Source organism: Lithobates pipiens, unplaced genomic scaffold (assembly GCF_037356315.1).
Source record: "Lithobates pipiens isolate NorthernLeopardFrog02 unplaced genomic scaffold, aLitPip1_a1.2 Scaffold_18, whole genome shotgun sequence".
In the NCBI taxonomy this organism is placed as follows: domain Eukaryota; kingdom Metazoa; phylum Chordata; class Amphibia; order Anura; family Ranidae; genus Lithobates; species Lithobates pipiens.
In genome coordinates, this window is record NW_027507758.1 from 647,091,416 (window position 1) to 647,115,678 (window position 24,263).

Below are 24,263 nucleotides of genomic sequence, written 5' to 3' on the forward strand. Positions count from 1 at the left end.
ACACCCACTGCTTCAGACGTCAACACACTACACAAGGCTGCCGTGCTGGCGGCCTTATATAGTGTGGGGCATGCACTACACAGCCTGAGCTATGATTGGCCACAGGCATCCTGCCTGTGGCCAATCATGGCTCTCCTCGCTGCTGGCGCTGCGATTGGCCAAGCATGCGGGGTCACAGTGCATGCTTGGCCAATCATGAGCCAGCAATGCACTGCGCCATCGCAGTGCATTGTGGGCCGTGAGCGCCACACGAATTTGGCGCGAACGGAACAAAATGTTCGGACTTTCCCGAATGGACGAACAGCCGATGTTCGAGTCGAACGTATGTTCGACTCGAACACGAAGCTCATCCCTATCCTATGGTCATCAGCTCCATCTAGTGGCCATAATCGAGTATTTTTCCTGAAATACCTCAATGAATGCAATACTGCATTATGGTCATTAGATGGAGTCAAGGAAATCAGAGTATGAAATAAAATACGGCCAATGTTCATCATGGCTGGACGAATATCAGTCATAAACGTTCAAATAAGTGTTTGTGAAATCTTCCACCACAAAATGTACTCAGCCAATGAGAGGTAATGACTCAATTTTTATTTTTCTGCTGCTATCAATGGCCAACACGGTACAACACTTCATCCATGTCTTTGGTGATCTCCTTATCAACTGTTTCTTCCATGATGAAGATCAGCCATGGAGTATATCTGAGGTGTATATCAGGGTGTGCTTCTTCCCCACATGAGAGCTGTGATGTCCAGCAACATTTATATAGAAGACATTTCCTGCACTCAAGGCACTAATACACCTTGAGGGTTGTGTGGGGTCCCTGATGTACAGGAAGACAGGACTTCAGTGAGGAACAATTCCCTCACTCAGGACAGGAATATGGCTTCTCCCCGTGAGAGATCTCTGATGTCTGGAAAGATCAGACTTCTGTGAAAAACATTTCCCACACCCAGGACAGGAATACAGCTTCTCCCCTGTGTGAGATCTCTGATGTCTGGAAAGATGGGACTTTTTTGAATAACATTTCCCGCACTCAGGACAGGAATATGGCTTCTCCCCCGTGTGAGATCTCTGATGTGTGTAAAGATCGGACTTATTTGAAAAAGATTTTCCACACTCAGGACAGGAATATGGCTTCTCCCCCGTGTGAGAACTCTGATGTATGGAAAGACTGGACTTCTGTGAAAAACATTTCCCACACTCAGGGCAGGAATACGGCTTCTCCCCTGTATGAGATCTCTGATGTGTGTCAAGATGCAACTTCTGTGAAAAACATTTCCCACACTCAGGGCAGGAATACGGCTTCTCCCCTGTATGAGATCTCTGATGTGTGTCAAGATGCAACTTCTGTGAAAAACATTTCCCGCACTCAGGACAGGAATACGGCTTCTCCCCTGTGTGAGATCTCTGATGTGTGTAAAGATTGGACTTCACTGAAAAACATTTCCCACACTCAGGACAGGAATACGGCTTCTCCCCTGTGTGAGATCTCTGATGTATGGACAGATAGGACTTCTGTGAAAAAAATTTCCCGCACTCAGGACAGGAATACGGCTTCTCCCCTCTGTGATTTCTCTGATGTGTGTAAAGATTGGACTTCACTGAAAAACATTTCCCACACTCAGGACAGGAATACGGCTTCTCCCCCGTGTGAGATCTCTGATGTGAATAAAGATTGGACTTCACTGAAAAACATTTCCCGCACTCAGGACAGGAATATGGCTTCTCCCCTGTATGAGATCTCTGATGTGTGTCAAGATGCAACTTCTGTGAAAAACATTTCCCACACTCAGCACAGGAATATGGCTTCTCCCCTGTGTGAGATCTCTGATGTCTATTAAGTTTGGATTTAGAAGGGAAACACTTCCCGCACTCAGTACAGGAAAAGCTCTTCTCTGTTGGAAGGACGGCCCCGTCCCGCACAGTCTGAGGTTCCTCAGGATAAGAGGAATACGATGGTCCATCTGCACTGTGTGGTGCCGGATGGACATTTGAGGTAGTCGGGGTTTCTCCTGGACTATACTGTGTGATGTCCTCATCTTCTACTTTACAGTCTGGAGACAAAGTGAGACAATCCTCTGAGGTTTTCCTCATCTCCCGTCCATCTACTAAAATAGAAATACAAAGATTATTACTAGACATGAGCTGATGGGTTCCCCTAAACCAGGACTCCGCCCACATTAGACAGCGTTGTCTCTGAGGATCTTACAATTCCTATGGGTATGTTTAGTGTTGTCACCCCAGGGTGGCTCTGTGGACAACACAGTTAATGATATACTAATCCACATCCTAAAATGAGTATATATAGGAATTGGGAAAAATTGGCTTTTCCGGGATATTGTACTCTTTGTTAAAAAAAATAACAGTATTTATTTATTACGAATCATTCATGAAAAAGACTAGGACAAGAATAAAAAACATTTACAAAGTGAATGTGGTTTAAAAACATGTCTCAGTGACCAACCAAACAGTCCAGAGTTCAGCCTGAACCTACATGGACTGGGCTGGTAGATAGATGAGAAGGTTCCCTATGGCTTTACAAATGAACACACACACACACACACACACACACACACACACACACACACACACACACACACACATACGGATGAAGACTGGCTAAACCCGGGGACCAAAAGTATCTGTGAAGGCCAGGGTCCAGCAAACCAATGGTGGCCAAAAATAGCAGCGAATCCTGTGGAGGCTGCGGCATCTGTCGCTACCTGCGGTGACAGAGGTGAGATAGACGGTATGAACAAGGATATGCCATTCCAGGTGGACAGGAACTCATCCCACATCGATAAGTCTGCTACGGCTGCGGTGTCCAGGCTGAGGATTTGATCGGGGTCTTGAGCCTGTGAAAGATAGACCAACAGGCGCGAGACAAAGGACCGACCCTGGGGAATGATTCGCATGGCGAAGTTAAGCATGCCCAATAGCGACTGTAGCTGTTTCTTCGTACACCCTCTCGTAAGGGTGAATTCTCAGAGAACTAACCTAATGCGGGTCAGTTTATCAAGGGGAAGGCTGGCCTGCATGGAGCAGATTGACCCCGAGAAAGGTGATGGAGTGTGTGGGTCCGTCGACCTTGTGTTCAGCAATGGGGACATTGAGGTTCCCAAAGACGACTCTCAGCTTGTCAAGGTCCCCTGGAGGCACACCCGGCTGCTCTATTAACAGGAAGTCGTCCAGATAATGGATAACTTCCTGACAATGGGCTTTGTATAATAAAATCCAGGTAAGAGATTGTGCAAATGTGTTGAAAAGCCAGGGGCTGCTCTTAGAGCCAAATGTTAGCTTAGTAGCAAAATAGAATAGGTCTCTCCATTTAATACCGTGCCAGCACCAAAGGGATGGGTAGATAGGCAAAAGCTTAAAGGCATCTAAGATATCCGCCTTGGACAGCCAGGTGCCTGTGCCTGCCTTAAGGATGGCCTGGATTGCTATGTCAACGGAGGCGTACTTTGAAGAGAACTCTTCGGAGGGGATCAGGGATTTTCAGGCTGGGAACGTGAGAAGAATGAGGCGCAGACAGGTCGTACACCAATAGGGCTAACTCTCTAAGTACTGAAAGGGGGCAGCGTGAAGGGACCTATGACAAAGCCTCGCTCTAATTCAGTTTGCAGTAACTGGTCTATGGCCTGCTCATCGGTGGCCGCTGAGCGAAGGTTCCTACACTCATAGGTTGTATGGGGCAGAGAGATAAGGCCGGTATGAAAGCCTGCTGTAAATCCTCAGATGAGGAAGGTGGCTAGTGAGGGAGTGGGGTGCAAGGTGAGATAGAATCCCAACCACAGGACATCTATGCGGCTTAGTCATGAGCCATTTTGTTTGACCTCACATAAATTTCTGGGGTGCGCCCTGTGACATATGACACAGACGTGCAGCAGGCGGCATTGGCTAAAATTACACGAGCCATAACCCCTCCTACGGTCCAAACCGAGCATCCGAACTTGTCTACCTGGGGTTTCTGTACGGGGGCCGACGGGCCTTGTGCTGTACCGGAGGTAGAGGGGAACTCAAAGGGGCGACTGACCGCTGCATTGGCGCACCAGGAGGCGGTGTGGGTAGAGGACTGACAGATGGCGCATAGTGGTGAGCGCAGGCCGGCAAAATGCCGGCAGAACAACTCAGTGTCCATGAGGCTCCAGTCCATGGCTGTCTGAAATTGCGCCAGCCTGGCAGCTGCCTTGGCGGAGAAGGAACGATAGTAGTCATAAAAAGAAGACCCTCCGTACTTGTAGCCCAAGTCCACCACGGTATGGAGATATAAATCCAGCTGCCGGGGGAAGCTGAGCATATGACATCCCTCAGCATACCAAAGGCTAGGGCGAACTCTGGGACAGACAACTTCCGGTTGAGCCTAGGATCTTTGGCCTTGAGAACTACTGAGACATCTCCCCAGGTATAGGCTTTGTTTTCTGCCAGGTCTTGACAGAAATGAGTAAGGAGGCAAGGTTGATGTCCTTGCTGTCCAGGATGTCCTTCCTTATGCCGGCCGGAACTAGATGTGCTGGGCAGACGACGGGACTTGTCCCTGAGATACCTGTCGGAAGTGGTGTCAGAACTGTGGTTGGATCAGGGGTGGTCATGGCCGGCGAGCCTCCAAGAGCGCCACTCTGGCCTGGACGTCCATGACAGTGTTAGCCAAAGACGACACCATGGTGTGGAGTTGTGATATGGCAGCGGAAATTGATTGGAGTGAGGCCTGGGGTGGGGTACTGGGTCCAGCTGCGGCTGGCGGGGAGGAGAGGAGCCTGAAAAGCTCTGCCTTCCTGGCCGTGGCGGGGAAAGGTACACCCCTGCGCCTCATTTCTGCCATCCCTCAGGGGATGGTCCATCTCCTGAGGGACTGCACGCTGCCGCTCACTGAAGGTGGGCGAGGTGACAAAAGGGCTGTGAGGTCTTTGCTGCCAGCTTGAGACATGGCTCTAGGTGGTCTGTGCCCTAGGTGTGATGTCCTATATCCTTGAGGTCGCAAGATGGTCGACTGTAACCTATTCAGGGTGACACAATTCAAGACTGTTTCTCTTTCCTACCACAAACGTACACACCCAGCTGCTATGCCCTAAAGATGGGTGTGAACATACACGTATACACATAAATATATATCGTCATATGCACTCATATTTACATATATACACCTGCACAATTGTTGTTTTTCCTTTTTTTTTTTTACCTGGGGAAGTATCATCCAACCTGGTGCAGGGTGGACCTACTGAACTTGGACTGACCTAGAGAAACAACAGATGACAACTGATAAGGAGTCTGACAAACGAACTCAAAAGGTGACCTAAACGACTGACTCGTATAAGTCCGTAGTGTACCGGTGACTACATGGGTTCGAAGTGGTTTTCCGAATTTTTGGACTCGACGTGACAGTTGCGTGAAAGATGAAATGAGTGAAATGTTTCGTGCTAACGTGAAGACATGAATTAGTGCTGCAACTGTGACTGTCGAATGAGATAACCTGTGGAAAAAAAAGAAATGTGGCCAAACCATCTGGGGCACGCCGAGACGAACCGATGCATCATGGATGCCACTGGATTAGAATCGGAGCGTGATAGGTGATAGTGAAAAGAACTTGCCATGACAGAGGCACGAAACGGTTGAGTCGCAACTGCGACTGACAATGAACCGGACTCTGGGCATGTACTGAAATGTGGCCAAACAAACCTGGGGCGCACTGGAACGAATCGGTGCATGTTAGATGCTACTGGATTCGAATCGGAGCGTGATACGTGACACTGAAATGATTCTCCCATGACAGAGACAAGAATCGGAGAGGCCGCAAACTGCGACTAACAACGACCGGGCTCTAGCGCATGTATTGAAATGAGGCCAACGCAACTGGGGCACGCCGAGCGAATCGGTGCATCACGGATGGGACTGGATTCGAATCGGAACGTGATAGGTGACAGTGAAATGATTTCCCATGACAGAGGCACAGATCGATAAGCTGAAAACTGCGACTAACAACGAGCGGACTCTGGAGCATGTACTGAAATGAGGCCAAACAACTGGGGCTACTGGGACGAATCGGCGCATTACGGATGCGACTGGATTCGAATGGGAGGGCGGTATGTGACAGAGAAATGATTGAAATGACCTAGCCGTGGTGGAGGCACGAATCATTGTGCCGCGTATCGTGACTGGCAACAACCTGTCTGTGGAACATGGTACAGAGGCAGAGATACAATATGTGACATGTCCGAACGAAACGGTGCGACATTTAGACATAACTAAGCTCGAATCGAAGTGAGGCACGTGAAATGAGAAAGTCAGTTACAACAGCGGTGCGACTGAGTGGCTAACAATACGGCTGTGTGCAGGGTTTTTCTAACGAATGACTCGAGAGTTTAGATATCGAGTTTCGTGACAAGAAATGCATTAAAATGAAGGTCAATCGAAAACCCCCTACCTGCGATAGCCGAGCCAGAGACGTTGTACAGAAAACATGATCGGGAACAAAAAACCACAAGACTTCTGGAGACGGAAGTTTGCGAACGGTAAAGAATCTCGAATAGTCGGCCTAGTGACGTAGTTTCGCGCACAGGAAACCGACAAAGACCACAGGCGAGTGGGCTGGCTAAATACCCCTAAATTTTCTTTTTTTTTTTTCATTTTAGCCCAAATATGAGATCTGAGGACTTTTTGACCCCAGATCTCATATTTAAGAGGACCTGTCATGCTCTTTTCTATTACAAGGGATGTTTACATTCCTTGTAACAGGAATAAAAGTGATCCATTTTATTTTATTTTTTTAAACAGTGTAAAAATAAATACAATCAATTAAAATAAATAAGAAAAAAAAAAAAAAATTTTTTAAAAAACACCCCGTCACGACGAGCTTGCGCACAGAAGCGAGCGCATACGTGAGTAGCGCCCGCATATGAAAACGGTGGTCAAACCACACATGTGAGGTATCGCCGCGATCGGTAGAGCGAAAGCAATAATTCTAGCCCTAGACCTCCTCTGTAACGCAAAAAATGCAACCTGTAGAATTTTTTAAATGTCGCTTATGGAGATTTTTGAGGCTAAAAGTTTGACGCCATTCCACGAGCGGGCACAATTTTGAAGCGTGACATGTTGGGTATCAATTTACAGGGCGTACCATTATCTTTCACAATATAAAAAAAAATTGGGCTAATTTTACTGTTGTCTTATTTTTTTATTCAAAAAAGTGAATTTTTTCCAAAAAAAGTGCGCTTGTAAGACCGCTGCGCAAATACAGTGTGAAAAAAAGTATTTCAATGACCGCCATTTTATTCTCTAGGGTGTTAGAAAAAAAACAATATAAAATGTTTGGGGGTTCTAAGTAATTTTCTAGCAAAAAAAAACTGTTTTAAACATGTAAACACCAAGTCTGAAAAAGAGGTCTGGTCCTTAAGTGGTTAAATTCGAGGCTTCCCCATAATTCGCTTCTTCTATTATATCTATTTATATGAGGAACATTCACCGCTGCCAATCATCGGTCCAGAGGATATCCACAGGGTATGAGTGAGTGACTTGTATAGCGCTACCTATGCGAACTGAGTCCATCTGCGGCTTTGCGTGGTCCTTTACCCCGTAAGGTCCTGACACGCTTACAAACACATACAAATATTAAGGCCGATTTTTTTTTTTTTTAGACAAGGTCTAATTAACCTACCAGCATGTCTTTTGAGGGGGTCCCCCCCGCGCACATTTGACCTAACTAGCGATAGTTGGTCCACTCCCAGGGATGAGTGCACATCTACTAGGGGGGCACCCTATTTAAAGCACAAAGTCATCCATCTATTACTCAAGTCACAGCACTGGATACTGTTCCACCAGCACAAGAACCTTTCACTGGGGATTGTTTTATTAATTTTATTAATTGTCACCAGTGTATCCCCTATATCTATTACCTGTATGTCAGTTTTTAGCATTTAGCGCGGTATACTTTTTATCAACAGAACAAGTAACCCCGGGAAAATTGTTCTGTCAGAGATCTTGCTAGACGCGTATTTTTAAAATGAACATTTTGCTGCCAACTGATCCCCAGAATCTCCATAAATCCAGTCTAGATACATAAATTGTGTCGGCAGCACAGAGAAGGAAGATTATCGGAGAGAAATCCAGGAATACAGGACGGGGAACACAGCTCAGGAAAGTGACCAGGGGATTACAGGCTGATATCACCCAGCCCCCGCCCTACTCTGGACCAATCAGTGAGCAGTATGGGTGGAGGAATGGATTTAGTGTTAATGACCCACCTGTGCTGATCTCTGTAGGAGTGTCCTCCTCTATAAATGTCCCCGTTATTCCATCCTCCTCCATAGACTGCTGATCATCCCTCACATACCTCTCTTCTTCTTCTGATTTCACCTCAAATTCTATATCCATTGGATCTCCACTCTAAACCAAGAAAATGAGAGAGAATATCATCTGTAAGATAGAAGATTTATTATTGTGACACCACATAGAAAATACACATATTGTCTCCATGAGTCTGTGTTTTATAATCTCCGTCCCACCAACCTTGTAACAGTGGGGGATGGTGTGATCTTCCTGTGTGGAATCCCGGGAATACAGAGGACGGGGACATCTCTCTGGTGGGTTCCCATTACTGGATCCATCTGTAGGAAACACACACACTGACTGAATACATTGTTTCTATGTGTTTATCAGATGATGGGGGATCTAGGTGGAGCCTCCGTACTGCTCTCTCCTTTACAATAAAGTCTCCTCTTACCCGGTGATGTGAGGGGCGGCTGATTGTCCATCATGACGTCCTTGTAGAGATCCTTGTGTCCTTCTAAATACTCCCACTCCTCCATGGAGAAATAGACAGTGACATCCTGACACCTTATAGGAACCTGACACACACAATGATACAGTCACCATCCAGACACATCCCTTGTCTGTTACTGGATAATGTCCCAGAATTCCCAGAATCCTCCTCACCTCTCCTGTCAGCAGCTCCATCATCTTCTTGGTGACTTCTAGAATCTTCTCCATGTTGTGTCTCTCAGGTTTTAGGGAGTCACATGGAGGCACTGTGATGGTCATATGATCACCTGACTTCACAAGAGGAAATCTCTGTATTGAGGAACCAATAGGAATATCATGTTAGAATCCCAGAATCCTCCTCACCTCTCCGGTCAGGTCTGTGTTTTATTAATAGAGATAAGAGTGATGTCATGTGACCTCCCAGAATCCTCCTCACCTCTCCGGTCAGGTCTGTGTTTTATTAATAGAGATAAGAGTGATGTCATGTGACCTCCCAGAATCCTCCTCACCTCTCCGGTCAGCAGGTAGATGATCTCCAGGGTGAGGTTTAGTATCTTCTCAGTCATGTGACTCCGGTCCTCCTCCATCCTCATTGGTGCCATCATATATGAAGGTTTCCCTGTAGACAGATAACATTTATAACAGAGAATTATCTGGATTGGTTGTACAATAATGGGATGAGGATATCAGGAGGTAATATGAAGGTCAGTATGTATTTAACTAGTTGCCGACTGACCTCCACAGTTATACGGCGGCAAAGTGGCTCTCCTGAGCAAATCGCCGTTCCTGCACATTGTGGGAACGTGTCCGTGGGTCGGGTGGATTAATCTCTGCTGGTGACCCGCGATTGCCTTGTACACAGGCAGAATGTAAAGAAGGCATTCCCCGTTCTGCCTAGTGACATGTCAGCGATATATTGCATCCAGTGATCAGGAAAAGTGATTTCTGTCATGTCACTGGTAGCCCACCCCCCTACAGTTAGAACACGCTGAGGAACATAGTTAAGACATATGCTGTTTTAAATCTTTGATCTTGTAAGTGTGCCTGTTTTGGGGCTGTATTCATAAAGTAACAAGCAGAGAGCACTATGGAGTCTATGTTTGTGATTACATGTCAATAACGGATTTGAGAGAAATCTATGTGAAGTTATCAGCACAAGCACCCAGCAGGGAGAGCGTAGGAGGATCGGCTGTTTTGGGCATGGATGAGAGAGATCGTGAAGGAGCAAAAGAGTGACCGTTATTTGAGTTGAATGCAGCCTCACTGTGCCCACCATTGCAGCCTCACTGTACCCATGAATGCAGCCTCACTGTGCCCACCATTGTATCCTCACTGTACCCATGAATGCAGCCTCACTGTACCCACCATTGCAGCCTCACTGTGCCCACCATTGCAGCCTCACTGTGCCCATCATTGCAGCCTCACTGTGCCCATCATTGCAGCCTCACTGTGCCCATCATTGCAGCCTCACTGTACCCACCATTGCAGCATCACTGTGCCCATCATTACAGCCTCACTGTACCCATGAATGCAGCCTCACTGTACCCACCATTGCAGCCTCACTGTGCCCACTATTGCAGCCTCACTGTGCCCATGAATGCAGCATCACTGTGCCAATTAATACAGACTCACCATTGCCTGGTAACACACACACAGCGGGCATCTCCTCCTGTGTATCACAGAGCTGGCTGGGTCTGTGTTTGGTGGCTGTGCTGTAACAAGGTCCAGCCCCCCTAGACCAGCTCGTGTGATAGGCGGAACACTGATTCAATCTACTATTACACGAGTCGGTCTAGGGAGGTGGGACCTTGTTACAGCACGGCCGCCGAACACAGACCCAGCCAGCTCCGTAAAACACAGGAGGAGGAGGAGAGATGGAAAGAGCGGTGCACTGTAGCAGCAACTCAAAGTGGCCCAAGGCAGATGGCCTACTGGGAAATTTCTCAGTATACCGGTAGGCCAGCCCGGCCCTGGCTGGAGTCATTGGACAGGTGGGGTCCCCGGGCAACTGAACAGCGTGCCCATGCAAAAAGGCGGCCCTGCAGCGGGGGATGGTCTCACACACTAAATGTGTCTGGTGGTGGTGTGCACATGATACTGGTCCCAGTGAGGACGGATGAGCACGGCGGGGGATGGTCTCACACAATGTTTGATATAAACGAGTTCTCTATCAACACTGATGTTATATAACACATGAAATCTTATATATATGGACTGCTTGCACTGTGCTTTTAATTACGTATATAAGAATACACTGTAGGGAATATTGCATTTCGTTATCTCCATTTTATTTATTGGTGTTTCAAACAATGATATATAGGTTATACTGCGCTGCACTATTATTTATTATTATTACTTAAGGTACTTATATAGCGCCATCAATTTACACAGCGCTTTACATATACATTGTACATTCACATTGGTCCCTACCCTCAAGGAGCTTACAGTCTAAGGTCCCTAACTCACATTCGTACACTAGGGCCAATTTAGACAGCATCTAATAAAGAATATTGTTAGACTCATATGCTATGGCATGTAATTGCCATCATCCCTGAATAGTAGATAAAATTAGTCAAACCTCAAAACATCCGGTGTGCCAACCACAACCGGAACCCGAGATAGTGCCAACCACAACCGGAACCAGAAGTAGCGACATCTTCAACCGGAACCAGAAGTGGTGCTCATCCAAGACCTCCAGACGTGACGACATCTCCGCAACCGGAAATTGCTGTTTATACTCTCTTTGTAATAAAATCATCAGATTTTTTGAGCAATCATTCAAGTGAGATTCCCAATTCTTCTTCAGCTCATTAGAAATATGGCTGAGAATGGGGAATATCTGAATTCTCAAACCAATCGGATTAATGTTTTCTTGGATGTATCGTTCTAAGGACTGTATATGCCAGTGTAGGGCTGACTTTTTTTCAAGTACTTTGGTTAGATTAGAAAATAATGAATTCATACAGTCAACTGTTACGAATAAAACGAAATTGTACAACTGAAGAAGCTTTCCAGGAGGAGGCAGGTGAACTGAGTAGGAGATTACTATCAAGAGGCTATACTAAAACTGGTCTGAAAAAGGCTTTTAACCGTGTTAAGAGCCAAGATAGACAAGTGTTGTTGTTTAGAAAAAAAAAAATCTAATAAGGCTGACAATAAAACTAGATTAATATTACGGTTCTCGAATGAACATGAAAAAATAAAATAAAAATTCTCACTAAATATTGGTTGGTGTTAACGGAGGACCCAGTTTTGTCTACCGTTATCACCCAAAACCTCAAATTACTTTTCGGAAGGCTGGCTCCATTGGAGACTCATTGACACAAAGTGAGTACAAAGGAAGTCAACGTTTAGATCCATGCAAAACCTGGGGGACCTACCCATGTGGGTCCTGTTCTTTCTGTGAATTCATAAGGCAATGTACAACTTTTAAGTTACCGAATGGTGAGAATTTTTGGTTAAAACATTTTGCTAATTGCAAAACGAGAGGTGTAGTCTATCTTTTTCAATGTGAGTGTGGTGCTTTCTATATTGGAAGACCAAACAAGAATTTGGCCAACGTATAAGTAAACATCTGTCTAGTATGAGGATCTGCAATTTATATCTTCCACTGGGTAGACATGTAGCAAAAGCTCATGCCTACAGGATGCCTGCTGTGAATTTCACTGTTGTGGATCGAGTACATATACCACTTAGAGGAAGGGATTGGAACAAAATACTCTTGTAGTGCGAAATGCACTGGAGTAGGTCTTTAGAAGCTACAACCCCCCCCCAGGCCTTAATGAAACAGAAAGTTTTAGGCCATTTCTGGATGGCTATGTTTCGGGAAAAACTGACTAATGAATTGGTGTAGAGATGTAGAGGTAATTGAGTTTCCTTTTCATGTTCCCCCCCCCCCCCTTTTTTTTTTTGAAGGTTATTCTATTTTATTTATTTGTATTTTATTACAATGGGTTTTCCATATGAAATATATTTGAACCCATTCTTTGTGAACAACATTTGACACTGCTAACACATGGGTGTAACAGGGCATAATTCTTATAGATAGGATCTGCTGTCACCACACTCCCAGCACAGGTGTGCCCATTTACATGACTCCATAGAGGAGAGGTTATGGGTTTTTTTTTTCTTTTCCCCATCCATTCCTGATTGGGAGTTGTTGTATGGGCTTTGGATTCGTTCTTAGTCGGCCCCTTATGTGGTTGTCTCAGACTTATCCAATTTTTTCCTGTGTCGGTGGTTTTAGTTCTTGCCTTGGATGTCATATCACACCTGATAAATACATTAGGGATTTCTTTGTGATTAAATTTGCCACCCTTCTTGGATTAAATATCCATATGCCCTTTAAAACAACTTGATTGAGGAAGGGTCCCTTTAAATGTGGTAATCATTTTCAATGGAACAAAATGAGTTTAAAAAAGATCTAATGTACCAAGCGATGGATGGTCTATTCTCTCTTCTTTGCCCTTTCAGGTATTGTTCTATCTATGTAGGGGAGATAAGCAGTGCCGTCTCCTTGGTGACGCCGCCGCCATCTCCTCATTTGGTTTTCTTGTGGCATCCGTCTAAGCCGTCTGATGTGTGACATCGTCATTTCCGGTTGCGGAGATGTCGTCACGTCCGGAGGTCTTGGATGAGCACCACTTCCGGTTGAGGATGGCGCTACTTCCGGTTCTGGTTGGCGCTATCTAGGGTTCCGGTTGTGGTTGGCGCACCGGATGTGTACACAACAACAGTGATGACACTGTTGTTTGGGCAATGAGGGTGCCTTGTGATTGGAATAGTTTTCAAGTAAGACCTCCTATTAAGGGAGTTTATTAGTAGTTAGGAGGAGTTATCATTTTGATTGGAGGACTCTTTGGCGCCAATCAATCAGACCTGGGCTATTTAAGGCAAATGCCAGAAGCCCTAACAGGTGGGAATCTTTCACATGTCCTTAGGATTTTCAGGATTTGATTGTATTGGCAGGAAAACTAAGGAACTTGGTTTATGAATGTTGGACTCTAATACTGCGGTAAGCAATAATTGAGTGATCTCTCTCTTTAAAGAAAAGTGATAAGATGGGAGTAAAAATTAAAATATTCCTTGGTTTTTTCTCTGCCTTAGGTCCTCCTGATTATCGAGGGCTCATATAACGTGGGTTTTCTCACTTGATGAGCCATTGGACATGTACTAAAGAAGCTATTTTGTTCCCATCTATTGTTGAGTCTTCCAGACTCCTGGGCTTTGTAGTGCGGTGACAATTCAGCAGATCATCATCATTATTATTATTTTTCCTCTTTGGTCCGTCTTTTTTGTTTTGGGTAGTGCCAAGAAAGAGAAATGTCCTTTTGATGTTAAAAACAAACATGTGAGTAGTCAAGTGTTGAGGTTGAATGTTATTATGTTATTTTGTAAATGTATTTTCGATATATTTATTGTGTGTTATGTGTTCACAGAAAGTGGCTTCCCTGAAGAAGAAACTATTTACATATACTTTTTGAAACGCGTAGAAGAAATAGCCGCTCGCTTTGTCGCATAAACTTTTTCATGTGGTATTGTTTTATGCTTTACTGTATGCCAACGCAACATTGTCATATTATGGACTTTCTTTGTATATACAGCAGTAATGTTTTCTTCTTTTTGTATTTATAATAAAATATATTTTTTATATACAACTAGTACATTTTTTACATTGCCTTAAAAATCCCAACCAAATTTGAGGTTTGACTAATTTTATAGACAGCATCTCATTACCTAACAACATGTAGACATGTGCGATTAGTTTTCTACGAATCGAAAAAAAATGTAATGTGTACATTCGAGAGGATCCAAAATACGAATTGCTATGCTTCCGAATTTTGTACGTAATACGAAATTTTGTTTACGAATTTCGGATCCAAATTCCGTTACAACGGAAACGTGACTGGTGTTTTGTTGACCAATCAGAGGTTTTCTTCTGCTGCTGAGTGGGGGTTGGGAAAATGACCTTTTTTAATATGGGAGTGGGAGACTGGTACCGTTGATACTGTCGAGATTCAGAATCGGACAAAATAAGAATGTTCGTTAATTACGATTATTAGTTTTAATGAAGTTAAAAAACCCAGGAAGTCAGCACAGCACAGGGATGGTGGGAGCCCCTCATAATGATAAATTCATCACGACGAACATTCGTTAAATGAAAATTTGTATTTCGTACCAATCCGAATTGAATTTCAGACACAAATTACAAATTCATTTTAATACGAAACAAATGTATTGACGATGCATCTGTCTACCAACATGTCTTTGGAGTGTGGGAGGAAACCCACGCCAGCACAGGGAGAACATGCAAACTGCCGTCAGGTAGTGTCGAGGTTGGGATTCCAGCGACACTACAGCAACTTTTACTGCTAGGCGAGAGCGCTACCCACTACACCACTGTACCGCCCGTATAAGAAAAGTACTGTGTAAAATGTGTGTGGTGGTTATTTTATTATCATTATTATTTGTTAGAATTGTTGCACTTTAGATTGTTATTATACACTTTATATGAATGAATGATTTGTATAGCGCACAAAGCAAACTGAATCGCCTCAAGGCACTTTATATTAACCCCTTGATCACCTCCTGGTGTTAACCCCTTCCCCGCCAGTGTCATTTTTTACACTGATCAGTAAATTTTTATAGCTTTGATCAATGTGATAATGTCACTGCTCCCCAAAAAGTGTAATTTGTGGTCAGATTTGTCTGCCGCAATGTCGCAGTCTCCTTAAAAATCGCAGATCGTCGCCATTAGTAGTAAAAGGTCCCCGAAATCTATCCCCTATTTTGTAGATGCGATAACTTTCGCGCAAACCAATCAATATAAGCCTGTTGCAAATTTTTTTTACCAAAAATATTTAGAATATATATCGGCCAAAACTGAGGAATACATTTGTTTTTTATATTTTTTTGGGATATGTATTATAGCAAAAAGTAAAATAAAAATTGTTTTGTTTTCCCCCCCCAAAATTGTCACTCTTCATGAAAAAAAAGGTGCAGAGGTGATCAAATACCACCAAAAGAAAGGTCTATTTGTGGGGAAAAGAGGTTGTCAATTTTGTTTGGGTACAACGTCGCACGACCGCGCAATTGTCAGTTAAAGTGACGCAATCCCAAATCGCAAAAAATGGCCTGGTCCTTAAGGGGGCAAATCCTTCCGGGGCTGAAGTGGTTAAGCACTATGGCCCCCAGTGGGGAAATATTTAATCTGGACAGTTTAGTGTTCACTGTGATTCTTGGGGTCCGGGAGTCTCGTAAAATGTGGCCTCCTGGATCACAAGTTCCATTCTCTATATTGGGTGTGAGATGAGGAGGAGATCCAGGAATCAGGATAAAGGTCAGGACAAGCAACAGACGAGCGCATCCAAGAGATGAAGCCGGGGTCACTACACAGAAAATCAATCCAAGGAAACAACAGGCAGGACGAGGAATAGCAAGAAGGAGCTCAGAGACAAATGAGAATATTGCTCAGCCAATGGGAGATGATCTCAGCATGACTTACATAATGAAGGAGATGAGGGGGAGGGGAGGAAGTCACTTATGGTGACCATAGAGACATGGAAATTCAGCTGGTTCAGCAGGGATCGGTCACATTTCCATCCATGTGTGGTCACTGCCGGATAAAAGTCACTCCATCAGCGGCTGCAGCCAATAGCTTCATCACTCATCTGTGTATTCTGAGAGCGGAGGAGCGCCCCCCATTGTCAGAATACAATAGTGCAGCGGGGAGGATTCCCCTATCCCCCTCCAATGTGTGGATGGGGGAATCACTTCAGTTTTTTCCTCTGATCCCGCTGGATGAACGATAAAACTGAACCATGTATGGCCAGATTTGGAGGGAAGATATATTCATCATCAACTGATCCCCCTGAAGGGGTTAATCTAGGTTTCCACACTATATATGGGTGTATCATCATCTGCTGGAAATAAAAGACCTCACAGTGACTATGGAGGAAGAGGACGGACATGACGGGGGGTTACTGGGTGTAAATAGAAAATAAGATCTTATTACCTCCTCTGCTGAAACTTCCAGCAATGTCTTCTCTCTACTTCCTCCTGACTCACCTCTCACCCGGAACTTCCTGCTTGTGCCTGACATCACTTCCTGTCTTCCATAGAGACTTCCTGTCCGGGTAGAGGTGAGATCACCACCTTGTGGAGCTCAGAGGAACTGCAGAAACGTCTGGTAGTGTGAACAAGGCCTTGTGCTGTGTGTGTATGTACTGTAGATCCTTATAGATGGGTCATCTCCACTCCCACCAAGGGAGATAGAAATATATTACTGCTCGGGGGAGGGGGGGACATTTTGGCCCCTTTGATTTTGCAGTAAAATTGATGTCAGATTTAGTCATGTAGAACATCTGTTATATGGATACAAAGAGCCCCAGCCGAGAGTAAAGGGTGGAAATGGCTACTGATCCCCAGATTTGGGCAATTATGTCACCAATTTATATAGAATAAAACCCGCGCTATGTGTAACAACTCAAATACCTACAGAAATAACTTATACCGGACTGCTGCTGTAACAAAGGTAAGTGTTCCCTTTATCAACTAGAAGAGCATTATGTGTCACAGCGCTGTCCTATTGTGTGTGCACATAAATCATCACAAATACACTAAAATATGTGGAGACATTCATATATAAAGTGCTAGGGGCTCAAATAATATTCTCTGCAGATCTACTGCTTCCACTTTACACCTACTTCACTGATCTTATGGTGTTTATCAATAAATGATGTAAACTGTTCCATATGCAACATAAAGTGCTTTGTGCTCAAGATGCTGTTCCCTGCAGATCCACTGCTTCCACTTTGCACCTACTTCTTTAATCTTGTAATATTTGGTGCTATATTGAATAGACTAAAAATCTGTGCAAGTTCATGTAATCATACAATATTTTGTGCTCAATATAGTGTTCTCTGCACGTCCACTGCCTCCACTTTGCATCTACTTCAACTTATTATTATTATTATTATTATTATTATATTATTATTTAGCTCAAAATAAATCCACCAATCAGTGAAAAGTTGATAAGGTGTAAAGTTCTTGGTGCCCCAAACTGTGGCAGCTGTAATGTAGCCACGCCTTCTTCCCCCTCTTACACACGTGATGGTGAGGGCGCCCCCTTACTGGTGATTTTTATTGATTTGTGGATTTTTTTTAGCAAAATAAGTTTGTTTAAGTAGATGCAAAGTGGAAGCAGTGGACTTGCAGAGAACACTAAATTTGGTATGCAAACACAATAGAACTAGCACTACAAAATATACCAATTTGGGGTTTCTAGTACCAAGTGACCCCGAGATACGTGGCCCCAAATTCGGGTCACAAAATGTCAAGCACTTTTGTGCAGCAGAGAATTACATTTTGCGACCCAAATTTGGGGCCACATATCTTGGGTTCACTTATAGCTAGAAACACCAAATTTGGTATGCAAACACAATAGAACTAGCACTACAACATATCAGCACTAAGTGACCCCGAGATACATGGCCCTAAAGTCCGGTCGCAAAATATTTTCGAATGCGGTTGAAATAATTTCGAATCATGTTGAAATAATTTCAAATTCGGTAGAAATATTTTCGAATGTGACCAATTTTTCGAATTCCGCAGAAAAGTTAACAAAATACGAAAACGAATTTAAAGAATTTAATGAATATAACTAAACAAAATTAATTAATTAACAAATTAAAACGAAACAAACTTTTCCTTTTGCACATGTCTACCTGAAAGGCTGCCCTTAACTCCAGAATGCTTTAGACAACCCTTTGAGACGGGAATGTCCACCTGCCCTGAGCCACATCCGAAAGGCAATGAGCGACCCAACCTTGGTTGCTGGCATCTGAAGTCACCGTGACCCATGAAATGGGAATGATTGAGTGGTGATTGCACAAATTCTTCCCTTGAAGCCACCAGAGGAGAGATGTCCTGATGGTTGGGGTGAGGAATATGCGCTGGGTCTGGCTGGTTGAATTCCACTGTTGCAGAAACCCCACTTCACCATGGGAATGGTAGCTGTCATTGTGCCAATTAATTTCAGGCATTGGAGAGCAGAAAGGTGAGATGACCCAAGGGCTGCATGAATCCTGTCTCGGATCACTACGATCTTCTCTTCTGGGAGGGAGATAGTGCCTTCCACCGTGTTGAACTGAGCCCCTAAAAACACAAGGGATTGTGTTGGATCTAGATGGCTCTTCTCCAGATTCAGGTGCCACCCAAACTCTTGCAGGGTGGAGATGACTACCTTTTTGTGCTCCAATAGCGGATCTCTGTTCTGGGATAGCAAAAGCAAGTCATCCAGATAGTGATAGAGATGAACACCTTTGACTCTATGAAGAGCCACTACTGCTAATAGAACCTTGGAGAAGACCCGGGGTGACGTGGTTAACCCGAAGGGGAGGCATGTAAACTGCAGGTGTTGGTCGCCTACCACAAAGAGGAGGAACTGCTGAAAGTCCTTTGCCATGGGCACGTGGAAGTATTCATCTTTCAGATCGATTGCTATTAACCAGTCTGTCAGATGCACTGACTGCTGAATGGTAAGCAGGGACTCCATTTTGAATTTTTCCTTGCGAATAAAGGAATTGAGATGGGTCAAATCTATCACCGGCCTCCACGTGCCGTTTTTCTTCTGTATCATAAACAGAGGGGAGTACATGCCTTCGCCACATTCGTCTTCTGGAACGGGTTACGACTGCGCCTTTCTCCAATAAATAGCTCATGAAGGTCAATAGGACTTGTTTTTTCTCCTCTGAGCCTGGAAGAGTTGTGGGAACAAATCTTAACTTTGGGGTGTTGATGAAGATCCATTTGTGACGGACGATACCGTCTTGACGGTCCAATAATCCCGAATTGAGGGCCGCCCAAACATGCCCGAAGTGGAGAAGATGAGCCCCCACCTGACATGTTTGAGCGGCCCAATTTTAAAAGGACTTCGCAGAATCCTGGTTCCCAGAAGAACCGCCTTTTGAGGCTTTTTTGAAGGAAGATTGTCTAGACTTCCATGATCTTGAGAACTCCCAGCCAGGGCTGTAGCTTCTCACATCCCTAGTGTGATCAGAGTTCTTCTTGGGAATGGACATTTTTGATTCTGAAGACATCTGTCTTGAGGGAGAAACCCAGATTTCCCAGCTGTGGCCTGGGATATGGCAGAATGAAGCTTATTGCCAAATAAGGATGTCCCCTCAAAGGGGATACGGTACCAAGCTTGTTTAGATGCTGGAACCGCCAGCCATGGACAGAGCCATAACGCACAGCGTGCTGACAAAGCCGTCAACATATCCTGGGACATCAAGCGAATTACATCAATAGATGCCTCCCCCAGAAAGGCAGAAGCCATTCTAATTTCTTGGATAGGAGAATCTTTAGCTGTTTCAACAGAAATACCTCTCAAGAATTCCTCAATATTGTCAGCCCAGGATTCTATGGCCTTAGAGACTGCTGCCATCGCAAGTACTGGCTTGCACGCCATTCCGGATGTCAGGTAAATCCTCTTCAAGTCAGAGTCGATCCGTGTTTCCAAGGGATCTTTAAAAGACATAGTATCTTCTAAGGGAAGAGTTACATATCTCACCAAATGCATGAGCGCTGCATCCACCAACGGAGCTGACTCCAGGTGCTTTACATCCTCTTCCTTAAAAGGATACAGCTTCAGAATTTTTGATTGCATTGAACTCTTTTTATCCATCTTGCTCCATTCATCCGAGATTATGTCACCCAACTCAGACAGAAAAGGAAAATATTGTCGCTCCTTATTGAGCTGCTTAAAAAATGTCCTTTGTTTTGGGGGGGGGGGGAGTGAGGCCGCGTACACACGGGCGGACTGTTCGCTCAACTTTGTCCGCTGAACAGTGTTTCAGCGGACAGTCCGCCCGTGTGTGGGCTTTCAGCGGACAGTTTCAGCGGACAGTTTGACGAACAAAGTTTTTCGGAAATTCCGAAAAACTGTCCGCTGAAACTTTGTTTGAGCGAACAGTCTGCCCGTGTGTAGGCTACTTTCGAAATGAGCAAACTGTTCCCACTCGGAGGGAAGTCTGCTCATTTCGAGCGCGTCTCCAGGTAGGCGCCTGGTATGGACTTAAAGGGGAACCCCAACGCCGAAAAAAATCGGCGTGGGGGTCCCCCCAAAGTCCACAACAGACCCTTGTCCGAGCACGCTACCCGGCCGGCCAGGAAAGGGGGGCGAGCGAGCGCGCCCCCCCTCCTGAGCCGTACCAGGCCGCGTGCCCTCAACATGGGGGGTGCCTTGGGGAAGGGGGGGCCGCGCGGCCCCCCCACCCCAAAGCACCTTGTCCCCATGTTGATGAGGACAAGGGCCTCTTCCCGACAACCCTGGCCGTTGGTTGTCGGGGTCTGCGGGCGGGGGGCTTATCGGAATCCGGGAGCCCCCTTTAATAAGGGGGCCCCCGGATACCGGCCCCCCACCCTATGTGAATGAGTATGGAGTACAATGTACCCCTACCCATTCACCTGTAAAATAAAAGTACCCAAAAAAAAACACAACACACGAGATAAAATATTTTATTGCACAGCTCCGGGGGTCTTCCGTCTTCGGGGGTCTTGTCCCCCTCTTCGGTTCTTCTGCCGGGCCACCGCGCCCTCTTATAGCTCTTTTGCAGGCGGTGGCCCGGTCTTCTGTCGCCGCCGCCTTCCGTTCTTCTGTCGCCGCCTTCGGTTCTTCTGCCGGGCCACCGCGCCTTCTTATAGCTCTTTTTGAGGCGGTGGCCCGGTCTTCTGTCGCCGCCGCCGCCTTCCGTTCTTCTTCTTCTTCTTGTTCTTCTTCTTCTCCTCTAGGAGATGTTGACACGTCGCTCTCTCCGGCCGGAATGCCAGAGCCGCGCTGAGCGGTCACTTATATAGTGACAATGGGGCGGTGTCACATGGTATATGTCACATGGGTTGGTCACATGGTGACCCCGCCCCCTTACGATGTCATAGTCCCCATGTGACATCAACCCATGTGACCAACCCATGTGACATATACCATGTGACACCGCCCCATTGTCACTATATAAGTGACCGCTCAGCGCGGCTCTGGCATTCCGGCCGGAGAGAGCGACGTGTCAACATCTCCTAGAGAAGAAGAAGAACAAGAACGGAAGGCGGTGGCGGCGACAGAAGACCGGGCCACCGCCTCAAAAAGAGCTATAAGAAGGCGCGGTGGCCCGGCAGAAGAACCGAAGGCGGCGACAGAAGAACGGAAGGCGGCGGCGACAGAAGACCAGGCCACCGCCTGCAAAAGAGCTATAAGAAGGCGCGGTGGCCCGGCAGAAGAACCGAAGAGGGGGACAAGACCCCCGAAGACGGAAGACCCCCGGAGCTGTGCAATAAAATATTTTATCTCGTGTGTTGTGTTTTTTTTTGGGTACTTTTATTTTACAGGTGAATGGGTAGGGGTACATTGTACCCCATACTCATTCACATAGGGTGGAGGGCCGGTATCCGGGGGCCCCCTTATTAAAGGGGGCTCCCGGATTCCGATAAGCCCCCCGCCCGCAGACCCCGACAACCAACGGCCAGGGTTGTCGGGAAGAGGCCCTTGTCCTCATCAACATGGGGACAAGGTGCTTTGGGGTGGGGGGGCCGCGCGGCCCCCCCTTCCCCAAGGCACCCCCCATGTTGAGGGCACGCGGCCTGGTACGGCTCAGGAGGGGGGGGCGCGCTCGCTCGCCCCCCTTTCCTGGCCGGCCGGGTAGCGTGCTCGGACAAGGGTCTGTTGTGGACTTTGGGGGGACCCCCACGCCGATTTTTTTCGGCGTTGGGGTTCCCCTTTAAGTCCATTGCAGGCGGCGGAGCCCGCGACGTCTCTGTCGCGGGCCCCGCCTACCTTCACACGCGCTCGAAATGAGCGGACTGTTGCCTCGTGTGTGGGCTTTCAAGAGTTGCGCGGACTTAGTACGACGAACTAAGTCCGCTCAAAAAAAGTGCCGTGTGTGGGCAAGTTCCTTCATTCAAAAGTTTGAGCGGACTGTTTGACGAACTTAGTTTCGGCAAACAGTCCCCGCGTGTGTACGCGGCCTGATAGGGTCTTCCCACTTCAGAGCTTCTCTCACTACATTGACCAAGGAGGGACCCAAACCGTAGTCAAAACCCAATCCTGGATCTTCCAGATCCGATTCGCTGTCCGAGACAAGAGCAGAGTGGCGACTTGGTTGGGAGGATTCCCATGTTTCTTGCAACAACCCTTCTCCCACTGGAGGGCCTAATGGGTCTGATGGGGACTCACATGGCTGTTGAGCTTCCCTTTCCTGCAGGGACTCCTTCACAACTTACCTCTCCATTGACTCTAAATGCTGGTCTGCGCCATCTTTTTCATCTGCAGCTTTAGAGAAGCAATGATCGCATTGGGACTTGTCTGTTGGAATAGGCATCCTACAACCCCAGCATGACTTTTCTGGCCTTTTACTGGAATGAGCCACAGGGGGGCGAGAATAATCTCTGTCACGCTGTTCAGAACTAGCGGACCTATGATGGACCTTACGGTGGTGTGATTTTGAGGATCCACTGCGTCTATAAGAGCTATGTTGTGGATCAGACCTGGAAGGGCTGTGAAACAGAAAGACAGAAAGAAAGGGAGATATAGTCAAACTTGCTACCTATGCTCAACTCTCTCCAATATTTTAAAAACACAGAACACAGCGACCTACCTAACATGAGTGGGCTTGACACTAGGGGGCATTGAAGCATTCATAACACCAGTACTTGACACTGCAGCAAACAAAAAATAAAATTTCAGCCTTAAATAAAGAAAATATTAATATCCCTACCTACCTACCTTAAACCGCTGTGCTGTCAGGGAAGTCGCTGTGTCCTCTGCAATCATTCCCGGGGCTCTGACAGCTCTCAAACAAATTTAAAAGTGGCGCCTATGACGTCATCATTGACGTCAGACGCAAGGCGCTTGCGCGTATGCAGGAAACCAAGCCTCGCACTCACATCGGGTTCGCACGTGCGCAGAACGCCCGCGATGCCTGTAAATTGGAGAGAGTAGTTTGCTGGAACGCGGAAGTGCCATCAAACAGCATGGGAACGGCGCAAACAACACAGGAGAAATACAGATACAGGCACAACACAAAAACACTGCTGCCATGGAAATATACAGACTCACCACTTCACCAACGATCAGCTGGCCAAACGATCCCAGAAACACACACACCAGACCTCCCAGCAGATAATGGCCACCTACAGCAACAGACAAACAGGCCGTGCGCACTTTAGGTAAGTCAAACCATTTCTTCAGCGCTACTCTGCATTTACACTCCATACCCTGCTTAACAGTCAGGGCCTATCGGGGGTACAAACCTTGTCATTCGGCCAATCGATCGCTATGAAGTCATGTTCAAGTAGGAGAACCACTTGGTCCTACGGAGGAAAAAAAGGGAACACGGATAGCAGCTGGGAGCAAAGATTTATGGGAGAGGGGTCCTATTGGGTAGTTATGGAGGCGGTGCAAACCCACACGTATGCTGCTATGGAGCCTATCAGGAAAGCTCTATTTGTGTGAA

General features: G+C 46.1%; 2 protein-coding genes across 3 annotated transcripts in view; one reads left to right on the plus strand and one right to left on the minus strand.

The window, feature by feature from the left end:
- LOC143989546 (uncharacterized) overlaps positions 1-24,263 on the plus strand; it is a 600,653-nt gene that overhangs the window by 387,349 nt on the left and 189,041 nt on the right. The gene's annotated exons all lie outside the window — the stretch shown is intronic.
- On the minus strand, positions 573-16,860 carry LOC143989617 (uncharacterized). Of its 2 annotated transcripts, XM_077489836.1 has the most exons (7): positions 16,775-16,860; positions 9,270-9,379; positions 8,935-9,069; positions 8,723-8,846; positions 8,509-8,606; positions 8,244-8,385; positions 573-2,114 (listed from the first exon to the last, which is right to left on the minus strand). In XM_077489836.1, the coding sequence occupies exons 2-7, from the start codon at positions 9,363-9,365 to the stop codon at positions 850-852; spliced, it is 1,860 nt and encodes a 619-aa protein (XP_077345962.1). In that variant the 5' UTR covers positions 9,366-9,379; positions 16,775-16,860; the 3' UTR covers positions 573-849. The 2 variants fall into 2 exon arrangements, with proteins under 2 accessions (XP_077345962.1, XP_077345963.1); XM_077489837.1 differs by lacking the exons at positions 8,244-8,385; positions 8,509-8,606.